Consider the following 12,563-nt stretch of genomic DNA (forward strand, 5'->3'; position numbering starts at 1 on the left):
TATGATAATTCATGTTTTATAACTTTTATATTCTGAAATTTCTTTTCCCCTCCTTGGTTAGTTGGATAATTTTATCACAAAGTTTATAGTCCCTTCTCCTTAATCAGTAAGTACTATAGAAACTCAGGGATTCATTTTTCTTTATATATTACCATTAATATAGTGGCTCTTGAAGTGTGCTCCATGGACTAGCAGCATCTGTATTACCTGGGAACTTGTTAGAAATGTAAATCCATGGGCCTCACTCTCTACTAGATCAGAAACTCCAGGTGTGGAGCCCATCAGTCTTTGTTTGAAGAGGCCCTCCAGGTGTTTCTGATGCATACTAAAGTTTGAAAACCACCATCTTAATATTTTTGCTCACCAAATGTCTCCTGCGCAAATGATTGGATGATCTCAGACTAAAAACTTTGTGCCATTTTGCATTTTCAACTCCAGACTGTTGTTCATTAAGAATGTAATGGTCCTGAGAGAGCTTGGTCAAATTTTCCTGAAACTTCAGATATCCTCATGTCTACTTTAAAAAAAAAAATAGACTGTATATTTAGAACAGTTTTAGATTTATAGAAAAAATTGAGCAGAGTCTTGGAAGGTTACACCTTTCTAAGAATTTGTCCATTTCTTCCAGGTTGTCCATTCCTTCCAGGTTCTCCATTTTATTGGCATAGAGTTGCTTGTGGTAGTCTCTTAGGATGCTTTGTATTTCTGTGGTGTCTGTTGTAACTTCTCCTTTTTCATTTCTAATTTTATTGATTTGAGTCCTCTTCCTCTTTTTCTTGATGAGTCTGGCTAAAGGTTTATCAGTTTTGTTTTTCTTCTCAAAGAACCAGCTTTTAGTATTTTATTTATTTATTTATTTTTATTTTTATTTTTTGTGGTACACGGGCCTCTCACTGTTGTGGCCTCTCCCTTTGCTGAGCACAGGCTCCGGACGCGCAGGCTCAGCGACCATGGCCCACGGGCCCAGCCACTCCGCGGCATGTGGGATCTTCCCAGACCGGGGCACAAACCCGTGTCCCCTGCATCGGCAGGTGGACTCTCAACCACTGCGCCACCAGGGAAGCCCAGCTTTTAGTATTTTTGATCTTTGCTATTGTTTTCTTTGTTTCTATTTCATTTATTTCTGCCCTGATCTTTATGATGCCTTTCCTTCTACTAACTTTGGGTTTTGTTTGTTCTTTCTTCAGTTCCTTTAGGTTTAAGGTTAGATTGTTTATTTGAGGTTTTTCTTGTTTCTTGAGGTAGGCTTGTATTGCTATAAACTTCCCTCTTAGAACTGCTTTTGTTGCATCCCATAGGTTTTGGATTGTCGTGTTTTCATTGTAATTTGTCTCTAGGTATTTTTTGATTTCCTCTTTGATTTCTTCAGTGATCTCTTGGTTATTTAGTAATGTATTGTTTAGCCTCCATGTGTTTGTGTTTCTTAGGGGTTTTTTTCAGTGTAATTGATTTCTAATCTCATAGCGTTGTGGTTAAAGATGCTTGATATGATTTCAATTTTCTTAAATTTACTGAGGCTTGATTTGTGACCCACGATGTGATATATCCTGGAGAATGTTCCATGTGCACTTGAGAAGAAAGTGTAATCTGCTGTTTTTGGATGGAATGTCCTATTAATATTAATTAAATCTATCTGGTCTATTGTGTCATTTAAAGCTTGTTTTTCCTTATTAATTTTCTGTTTGGATGATCGGTCCATTGATATAAGTGAGGTGTTAAAGTCCCCCACTATTACTGTGTTACTGTCGATTTCCTCTTTTATAGCTGCTAGCAGTTGCCTTATGTATTGAGGTGCTCCTATGTTGGGTGCATATATATTTATCATTGTTATATCTTCTTCTTGGATTGATCCCTTGATCATTATGTAGTGTCCTTCCTTGTCTCTTGTAACATTCTTTATTTTAAAGTGTATTTTATCTGATATGAGTAGTGCTACTCCAGCTTTCTTTTGATTTTCATTTGCATGGAATATCTTTTTCCATCGCCTTACTTTCAGTCTGTATGTGTCCCTAGGTCTGAAGTGGGTCTCTTGTAGACAGCATATATATATGGGTCTTGTTTTTGTAACCATTCAGAGAGCCTATGTCTTTTAGTTGGAGCATTTAATCTATTCATGTTTAAGGTAATTATCGATATGTACGTTCCTGTTACCATTTTCTTAATTGTTATGGGTTTGTTTTTGTAGGTCCTTTTCTTCTCTTGTGTTTCCCACTTAGAGAAGTTCCTTTAGCATTTGTTCTAGAGCTGGTTTGGTGGTGCTGAATTCTCTTAGCTTTTGCTTGTCTGTAAAGCTTTTGATTTCTCCATCAAATCTGGATAAGATCCTTGCCGGGTAGAGTAATCTTGGTTGTAGGTCCTTCCCTTTCATCACTTTAAATATATTGTGCCACTCCCTTCTGGACCACCAGGTTGTGTCAGACCCCCATGTTGGGAAGCCTGATGTGGTGCTCAGAACCTTCACTCCAGTGGGTGGGCTTCTGTGTTGTAAGTGTTGTCCAGTTTGTGAGTCACCCATCCAGCAGTTATGGGATTTGATTTTATTGTGATTGTGCCCCTCCTACCATCTCGTTGTGGCTTCTCCTTTGTCTTTGGATGTGGGGTATCTTTTTTGGTGAGTTCCAGTGTCTTCCTGTCGATGATTGTTCAGCAGTTAGTTGTGATTCTGGTGCTCTCACCAGAAGGAGTGAGCGCACGTCCTCTACTCCGCCATCTTGAGCCAATCTCCTTGATATTTCTCGAATTCTTAACCTGTTTGAAAGTGTAATTAAAAGGCTAGGAGAATTACGTCATTAAAATATTACATCATTAGAATAGAGGACACTTAATATTGACATTTTGTACAGGTCTGGATTGTCCCTTGCAGGATGTTTAACATCTTTGGTCCCTACCCATTACATGTGAGTACTGCTCCCCAGACTTGACAGATAAAGAAATTCCCTCAGACATTTCCTAATAACCTATCTGGGAGTGGTACTTATGTCTGCTTCTGAATTACTGCTCAGATTAATACTGTATGGTCAGCATGATGATACTATTGTTTTAGATATTTAGGCCTGCTCACATCAAAACTTTATTTATGGATTCTGTCAAGGTAGTACACTACCCTGTAGTTTTTATAATTGTTTTCTTTTGGGGGAGTTTTTTTTTTAAAGTTTAAGACTGATATTCTGTGACTAGCTTTCAGACTATCCTGTAGGTAGAAAAATGTCATACTTCTTTGTTGGTCACTGAGTCATCCATCCCTCAATAATTGCTTTTGACTCAAATTAAAAACATTTTATTCTTCTCATTACATAATTTCTGTTTTTTAGTAATGACTATATGTAGTAAAATCTTAAATTTACAATGTAAAGCAATTACTGAACTTGAGTTATGGCTTAGCTATAGGTATTTATGATATCATTAATTGAGTTTCTGGCATATCAAAACTGGTTGCAGTATTTAAAAAGTTAAACCATGACTTATAATATTAGACATAGTATTTTATTTCTTCCTGTATAACTGAATTATTCCAACATATGCTATTAGTCTGTGTAACAAATAATAAACTTTCCAAATAAACAACAGTTATTAAAACCAAAAGCAGTTAAGATGTTGAACAAGATATGAATTATAAAGACTGTATTTCAGAAGAGTACACTCAAGTTTTTGTATGATCTTCCTTTAAATTAGATAGACCTTAAAAATACAGAAGGTATATTATCAGAGTTTTTAATATATGCTATTTACATTTTTTTTTAACTGATAAAGATTTGCAGCGTGTAGTCTTCTGTGCTTAATTCAAGTTTGCCAGTACTGCATTGGACCAATTTGCATATGACAGATCTTCGATGAGGCAGGATATTAATTTACTCTTTGTTTAAAACTGTAATATATAGACTGTAATTATTACATACAGAGTGCTTATTTCTGTCTTTTCTAGTTTTTAGAAATAATGATAACAGTCCTTAGGACTCAAAGTAGAGGACTCAAAAGTAGAGGTAGCTTAAGAGAATATATTAAATATTCATAAATCATTTGCTGTTTTCTTTCTGTCCAGTTTTTGGTGTAGAGGATGTAGTGAGTTTTAAATATAGAGGTTCTCAGTCCTTCGCTGGTTAAAATCTGCATATGACTTAGCCTTTCAGCTTAGGCTTCTGTGAAAGCACATTATCATTTCACCTTTTTAAATTGTATCCTAATAGTCATTAAATTTATGATTTGTTGCTATGTACTTTCTAATATTAAAAGGAACAAGGCAGCAATTGTAGTGTCATGCCATTTGTGTACATCTTTTTTGAATTGCTTTCTATTATACGCTTTGTCAGAGATTATAAATGTTAGACTTTTAAAAATGGTTTAATAACTTTGTTGTAACTTGGTATGTAGTAGAAAGCTAGTTTGAAATAATTTGATCAGTTATCAAAATATCCTAATCCATGTGATATTTTAATTAAAATAATTAAATAGAGTAACCTCTTAAATCTGAATGTAAACCAAAGAACTTCTCACTGAAAGTCTTTAATAGTTATTTAAAGTACTGTGGTCTTCTCAGTTTAGTGTACATAAAGACAATGATTGGCCAGCCAGTTTCTGATTTGCTGTTGTTCTTTTTCTAATTTCTTAAATTAACTGCCTTTAGATGTGAAAGCACTTTCATTTCGGTATTAAGCTCTGATGTTCAGGAACTATAAACGAACAGGTGAACTACAAAATGATTTAATATGTATCATATAAGTAAAAATGAAGATTTTTCTTTTAAAATTTGCAAGTATCCTCAAGACATGTTGGAAAATCATAATTCAGTTTTTTGAACCTATTTTGAAAAAAAATTCAAACTTGCCAAAAGGTTGCAAGAGTAGTACAGTGAACTCCTGATAGATTAATCAGTTAACATTTTGCCACATTTGCTTTCTCTCCCTTCCCACCTTCTCTCCTTCATTCCCTCCTCCTTTTTTTTTACCCACTTGACATATTTTTTCCTTTTTTTTAAGCTTTATTGATATATAATTGACAAATAAAATTGTAAGATATTTAAAGTGCACAGTGTGATGATTTGATATTTGTATACATTGTGAAAGGATTCCCCCAACCAAGTTAATTAATACAACCATCACCTCACATATTTACCTTTTTCCTTTTTGTGTATGTGTGAGGATGTTTAAGTTCTATTCTCTTGGCAAATTTCATTTATACAATACTGTGTTATCAACTGCAGTCACGTCATCATGTGTTACACATTAGATCCTCAGATCTTATTCTTCTTATAACTTGAAGTTTGTACCTCTATCAGTTTCTCTCTGTTTCCCCTACCCCCAGCCTGTGCGACCACTAATTCTTTTCTTTTTTTAAGAATACATTGTATGTTGCCTCTCAAGATAGTGAATCACATACTCCTGTGCATCACTGCTATTATTGGTAGCAGTGACTTTCTCAGAATCTCTTTGAGAATATTTTGTTCAGCTTTCATTTAACTTAAATATAAGTTGTGTTTTTGTTTGTTTGGTTTTTTTTTAAACAAGATGAAGAGGTGTAGGATTTGACCCAGTGTAAATGCTGAAATATTTAAATTGAACAGACTCTTAAATATTTGTCTTGCTAAATTAATGGGAGAAAAATTGGGGGACATTTTGATTTTGAAGAGGAACATTTTATAAGGACTTTGTATTCAACCCTGGGAATTTATGTGTGCCATTAAAACTTGTATTTGAAATGGCTTCCTAACCTTGGACCAAAGAAACTTTTGAGTATTTGATATACATGTGTACCAATTTTGGACTCAAAATACATATAAAATGTTTCAAGTTAATACAGCATATATTAGAAAATTATTTGGGGGGAAATAGATGCTAATTTTAGGCATCTTTTGTTTTGAATTAGGAAGCTCTGGAGGCATATGTGAAAAAAGTAAGCTTTATTCAGATGGTAAGAAGAAGTCTTTAAACACTGGAATTATTACTGTTCAGAACTATGGGTCTCATGTACCCCCCAAAGTCTCTCACATTACATTTGCTCATGAAGTTGGACATAACTTTGGATCTCCAGTAAGTATTGCTTAATTATTACATTTTTTAAAAGTTACTAATCTTTCATGTTGTGTAATTTTTGTTGTTATTGTTTACAGTGAAAACAAGTACACATGAATGTTTAGTTTTTGTATGTCAGAACACAGTAATGTACTTGACCATAATACTGAAAAGGAGGAAGATAGAATATTTGTAATTAAAATAAGAAAATAAGCACAACAGTGCCAGAATTCTATGAAAGCAAGGAATTTTGTCTGTTTCATTCACTTCTATGTCCCCTGACCTTAGAATAGTGCCTGGGGGACTTCCCTCGTGGCGCAGTTGTTAAGAATCTGGCTGCCAACACAGGGGTCACGGGTTCAAGCTCTGGTCCAGGAAGATCCCACATGCCACGGAGCAACTAAGCCCGTGCGCCACAGTTACTGAAGCCCGCGCACCTAGAGCCCGTGCTCCGCAGCAAGAGAAGCCACCGCAATGAGAAGCCCGCGCACCACAGCGAAGAGTTGCCCCCGCTTGCTGCAACTAGAGAAAGCCCACGTGCAGCAACGAAGACCCAACACAGCCAAAAATAAATTAATTAATTTAAAAACAAAATTAAAAATAATAGTGCCTGGTACATGATTCATTCAAATATTTATTTAATGAGAATCACTTTTCATTGCTTAAAGTACATTTTGAATGTTAGCAAATTGTTGAGTTCTTGTTTGGCTTCTGTTAAAGCATTATTGGGGTTTACTAGATTTGTCTTTCTCTACTGTGGAATGAAACTGTTATTTAAAAATCTTGCGGTATGAAAAATTTGTAACATACATAAAAGTAGAGACAAATAGTACGGCAAAGTCTTCCGTTCATATCCAGGACAGGGGTCAGCAAACTTTTTCCGTGGTCTACTAGTAAACATAATAGGTGTGGGGGACAATATTTGGTCTCTGTTGCATATTTTTCTTTGTTTTTGTTTTTCTTTTTACAATCTTTTATTTTTTAATTTTTTTAATTTTTATTTTCTGCGGTACACTGGCCTTTCACTGTTGTGGCCTCTCCTGTCACGGAGCACAGGCTCCGGACGCGCAGGCTCAGCGGCCATGGCTCACGGGCCCAGCCGCTCCGCGGCATGTGGGATCTTCCTGGACCGGGGCACGAACCCGTGTCCCCTGCATTGGCAGGCAGACTCTCAACCACTGCGCCACCAGGGAAGCCCTACAATCTTCTAAACGTGGAAAAACCATTCTTAGCTTAGGCCACATAAAAACAGAACGTGGGCTGCGATTTGCTAACCTCTGATTCAGATTCAACAATCATCAGGATTTTGCCACATCTCCTTTCTGTGTTTCTTTCTTTTTCTTTGTAAGGTGTTAGAATCAAATTCATTCCCCCTTCCACATTTCAGTATGCATCTCTTAAAAAATTAGACATTTTCTTCCATAACCACCATGTGGTTATGATACCTGACAAAATGAGCAGTTCTTTGGTATCATTTAATACCCAGTTCATTGAATTGATTTTCAAGTGAACTGAAGAGTAATACACATGGAAATACAAAATACTGAAAGATATTCTGTCTTTGTGATTTTGGTGGGGCTTATTAAAATAACAAGTTTGGGAAAATTTCATTTGAAAACTGCATATAAATTCATTTACTTGTACCTTATCACTTGTAAAAATGGAAATTTTTATGAGTTTAGAAAAAAACTAATATCACAGCTTAAAATTCTCAAATGCTCTTATCTAATGTTCCCCCAGTTTGTAAAATATAAGTACCCTCTCACTAAGTTGCAAGTCTTTCTTCTTCTAATTCCGATCAGAAATGGATAGATTATTATCAGTACTCTTGGATAAAGTATTTAAAATGTGTTGAATCTCTCTACCTCTTGTCTGCTTTTGTGATATGTTCTAAAAAGAGTAATTGAAATTTTAGAGATGAGCAGAGAACTCTTGTTAATTTGCATTTTCAAGGGCAGTTAAATGTCCTCGGCTCTCCCAGTCACCTTCATCCAACCCTTACCAGGGGATTTTCGTACCCTTCCAACTACTCTTCTGTTCATTAGTCTAGGGTCTCTCAAAGTTTAATGTGCATACAAATTACTGAGGATCTTACAATATAGATTTCATTTCAGTGGGCCTTTGGTTGGGCCTGAGTGTCTGCCTTTCTAAGACACTCCCATGGGATGCTGCTGCTGTTGGTCTGTGGGCCATACTTGGAGTAGGATATCTAGTTTGTTCTCTTTTCACATCCCTTCTAATCTGTCTTCTGCCTGGTTGCCAGAGAGGTGTTTTTAAGACATTAATGTAATATTACTTTTTGCTTATTGTTGAATGGATAAATTGGTTCACATTTTTTTGCCTACGTTGCTATCTTTTCCTTTCATACCAGACTACTTCTAATGATTCTGTCATGCTCAAATACACCTCATCCCTTTGTGTATGTTGTTCATGATACCATACATATAGATAGTAGGTACTTAGTAAATATGTATTAAGTAATTTAATAGGTCAGCCAGACCATGAACTCCTGAGCCTGTCTCCCTTGACATCTTTATCTAAAATCTGTCTTTATCTCTCCTGTCATGTATCTGTATTATGATAATGTTACTTTCTCTCTGAGTGGTTCATTCTCTCTCTTATATTTATTTACCCTATCCTAAATGTTTATTGCACGCCTGCTGTTAACCACTTTATAAACTTCGTTGTGGGGAGTTGTAATCATAAATGAGACAAGTTCCTGTTTCTCGGTATGAAAGTCTTAATGTATTGACTCTTAGCAGATGAATCTTTGTCTAGGTATAGTTCTTTCTTTTTTTTTTAATTAATTTATTTGGTTTTAGTTTTGGCTCTGTTGGGTTTTCGTTGCTGTGCTCGGGCTTTCTCTAGTTGTGGTGAGCAGAGGGTACTCTTCGTTGCAGTGCGTGGGCTTCTCATTGCAGTGGCTTCTCTTGTTGAGGAGCACGGGCTCTAGGCACACTAGCTTCAGTAGTTGTGGCATGTGGGCTCAGTAGTTGTGGCCTGTGGGCTCTTGAGCACAGGCTCAGTAGTTGTGGCACACAGGCTTGGTTCCTCCACGGCATGTGGGATCTTCCCGGGCCAGGGCTCGAACCCAGTTCTAATCGGTCTGATCATGTCACTTCTGTTCACAACCTTACTTCCAATACCTGCTGATATTGCTAATACAATTTCCTTATCTTAACATTTAGGGTTTTCCAAAATTTGGGTCTAAGTGTAATTCCAGTGTTATTTCTTCTTCCCTGTCAAATTAAGTCATTTTAAAAAACTTACTTCTGCCAGGAAGCCAATTCCTTCCCATTTCTGCCTATTGAAATCTTGATCCATGTGGTTATATAATGTAAATTAACATGGCCCTTTTGTCAGGCAGTTTGGCAGTATGTATCAAGACCTTTAAAATGTTTGACCTTTTAACTCAGTAACTCTGCCTCTGGGAATCCAACTAAAAGACATAATTGCAGAATGTGTCAAAGATTTATGTAAATTTCAAAAAAAGAAATAAAAATAAAAAAGGTATCCATTGCAGTTATACCTTCACTGATTTTTTCTTCCCTTCTGAGACAGTGACCCTTAAAAGAGCAAATTATCTTCCTTTTCACAGTCTAAAATATTGTAAGATCTACTCTAAAGGAGAGTCCACAAGCTTCCATTTTTCTTCTGATGAGAAAATTACATGTAATCAGATGACCTGAAAACCTTATTTTACTTCCTGTTTATGGAACTCTATATTCTTTTTGACAGCATGATTCTGGAACAGAGTGCACTCCAGGAGAATCTAAGAATTTAGGACAAAAAGAAAACGGCAATTACATCATGTATGCAAGAGCAACATCTGGGGACAAACTTAACAACAATAAATTCTCACTCTGTAGTATTAGAAATATAAGTCAAGTTCTTGAGAAGAAGAGAAACAACTGTTTTGTTGGTACGTATATTTTCCCAGCATTTTACTATGAATATTTTGAAACATTCAGAAAACTTGAAAGAATTATATAGTAAACACCTAGTATGTGCCCACCCCCTATATTTTACAGTTGTTAGCACTTTAATACATTTGCTTCATCACACTTGTCAATCTCTTCATCTCTCAATCCATATTTTTTGTTGAAATTTAAAGTACATTGTGGATATCAGTATACTTCAGTCCTAAACACTTTAGCCTACATAAGTAGAGTTCAATTTAAGTAAAGTTCAATATTGTTTGTGGTGTTTTTGTTTTTCACATAAGTGCAATATGCAAATCTTTTTTTTTTTTTTTTTTTTTGCGGTATGCGGGCCTCTCACTGTTGTGGCCTCTCCCGTTGCGGAGCACAGGCCCCCGACGCGCAGGCCCAGCGGCCATGGCCCACGGGCCCAGCCGCTCCGCGGCATGAGGGATCCTCCCGGACCGGGTCACAAACCTGCATCCCCTGCATCAACAGGCGGACTCAACCACTGCGCCACCAGGGAAGCCCGCCATATACAAATCTTAAGTCCAACATTTGATGAGCTTTGACAAATACATTTACCTGTGTAATCTAAGCACCTGTGAAGATGTACAACATTTCTGTCACCCCAGAAAGTTCTTTCATTTCCTTTCCCCATCAATCTTTGCACCCCTCCTGCAACCATTATTCTGATTTATTTCTCCATAGATAAATTTTGCTTATTTTATTTCATATAATTGGAATCATACAGTTTGCAACCTTTTGTGGAAGGCTGCTTTCACTCAGCATACTCTTTTGAGATTCATTATTAGTATTTTGTACCATTCTTTTCCCCCACTGAATAGAAGTGCATTATATGAATATATCACAGTTTGCTTATGCACTCTCCTATTGAATGGGACACTTGGGCTTTTTAGGTTTGGGCTAATATGAATAAAGTTGCTATGAATTTTTTTCTTACTGTGGTAAAATATATATAACATAAAATTTATATTTAAACTAATTTTAAGTGTACAATTCAGTAGCATTAAGTACATTTACAGTGTTATGCAACCATCACTGCTTTTCCATTTTCAAACTTTTTTTTTTTTTAACATCTTTATTGGGGTATAATTGCTTTACAATGGTATGTTAGTTTCTGCTTTATAACAGAGTGAATCAGTTATACATATACATATGTTCCCATATCTCTTCCCTCTTTGTCTCCCTCCCTCCCACCCTCCCTATCCCACCCCTCCAGACAGCCACAAAGAACCGAGCCGGTTTCCCTGTGCCATGCGGCTGCTTCCCACTGGCTATCTACCTTACGTTTGTTAGTATATATATGTCCATGTCTCTCTCTCGCCCTAACACACCTCACCCTTCCCCCTCCCCATATCCTCAAGTCTGTTCTCCAATAGGTCTCTGTCTTTATTCCTGTTTTACCCCTAGGTTCTTCATAACATTTTTTTTTCTTAAATTCCATATATATGTGTTAGCATACGGTATTTGTCCTTCTCTTTCTGACTTACTTCACTCTGTATGACAGACTCTAGATCTATCCACCTCATTACAAATAGCTCAATTTCGTTTCTTTTTATGGCTGAGTAATATTCCATTGTATATATGTGCCACATCTTCTTTATCCATTCATCCGACGACGGGCACTTAGGTTGTTTCCATCTCCGGGCTATTGTAAATAGAGCTGCAATGAACATTTTGGTACATGACTCTTTCTGAACTCTGGTTTCCTCAGGGTATATACCTAGTAGTGGGATTGCTGGGTCATATGGCAGTTCCATTTGTAGTTTTTTAAGGAACCTCCATACTGTTCTCCACAGTGGCTGAACCAATTCACATTCCCACCAGCAGTGCAAGAGTTCAGTAACCATTAAGCAATAACTCCTATTTCTTTCTCTCTCCAGCCCCTAGTAACCTCTAATCTATTTTGTGTCTCTGTGACTTTGCCTATTCTAGGTACCTCATATAAATGGGATAATGCTTTTGTATCTGGTTTATTTCACTTAGCATAAAATTTCCAAGATTCATACAAGTTGCAGCATGTATCAGAATGCCATTCTTTTTTATGGCCGAATAATATTCCATTATATGGATATACCACATTTTGTTTATCCATTCATCTGTTATGCCTCCTCGTAGGGCATTTAATATGTTCTAAATATTCTACCTTGTTTTATGTTTTTGGGGGTCCTTGTCCTATTTTACAAGATTTTAAGTTACTTGAAGGCAAACACTGAGGCCTGCTCATATTGCACATAAACAACGCTCTCATAGATGAGTTAAACATATGGCAGCAAAGGAGAAAGAATTGAGGAAGCTTTCCAGATAAGCACGGCCTTTGATTTTTTTTGCTGCATTTTTAAAAATAAATTTATTTTATTTATTTATTTTTGGCTGCATTGGGTCTTCGTTGCTGCATGTAGGCTTTTCTAGTTGCGATGAGCAGGGGGCTACTCTGCGTTGTGGTGTGTGGGCTTCTCATTGTGGTGGCGTCTCTTGTTGCGGAGCATGGGCTCTAGGCATGCAGGCTTCAGTAGTTGTGGCACACGGGCTCAGTAGTTGCGGCTCACGGGCTCTAGAGCACAGGCTCAGTAGTTTTGGCTCACGGGCTTAGTTGCTCCGTGACGTGGGATCT

General features: G+C 36.7%; 1 protein-coding gene across 1 annotated transcript in view; it reads left to right on the forward strand.

The window, feature by feature from the left end:
• The window catches only part of ADAM10 (ADAM metallopeptidase domain 10), a 113,646-nt gene that overhangs the window by 77,727 nt on the left and 23,356 nt on the right, over nucleotides 1-12,563 (forward strand). Inside the window, exons 9-10 of the mRNA XM_007458903.1 lie at nucleotides 5,860-6,023; nucleotides 9,744-9,927. Of these exons, the coding sequence (XP_007458965.1) occupies nucleotides 5,860-6,023; nucleotides 9,744-9,927 (348 nt within the window). The remainder of the gene's footprint in view (nucleotides 1-5,859; nucleotides 6,024-9,743; nucleotides 9,928-12,563) is intronic.

The sequence above is a fragment of the Lipotes vexillifer genome, unplaced genomic scaffold (genome assembly GCF_000442215.2).
Source record: "Lipotes vexillifer unplaced genomic scaffold, Lipotes_vexillifer_v1.1 scaffold102, whole genome shotgun sequence".
NCBI lineage: Eukaryota > Metazoa > Chordata > Mammalia > Artiodactyla > Lipotidae > Lipotes > Lipotes vexillifer.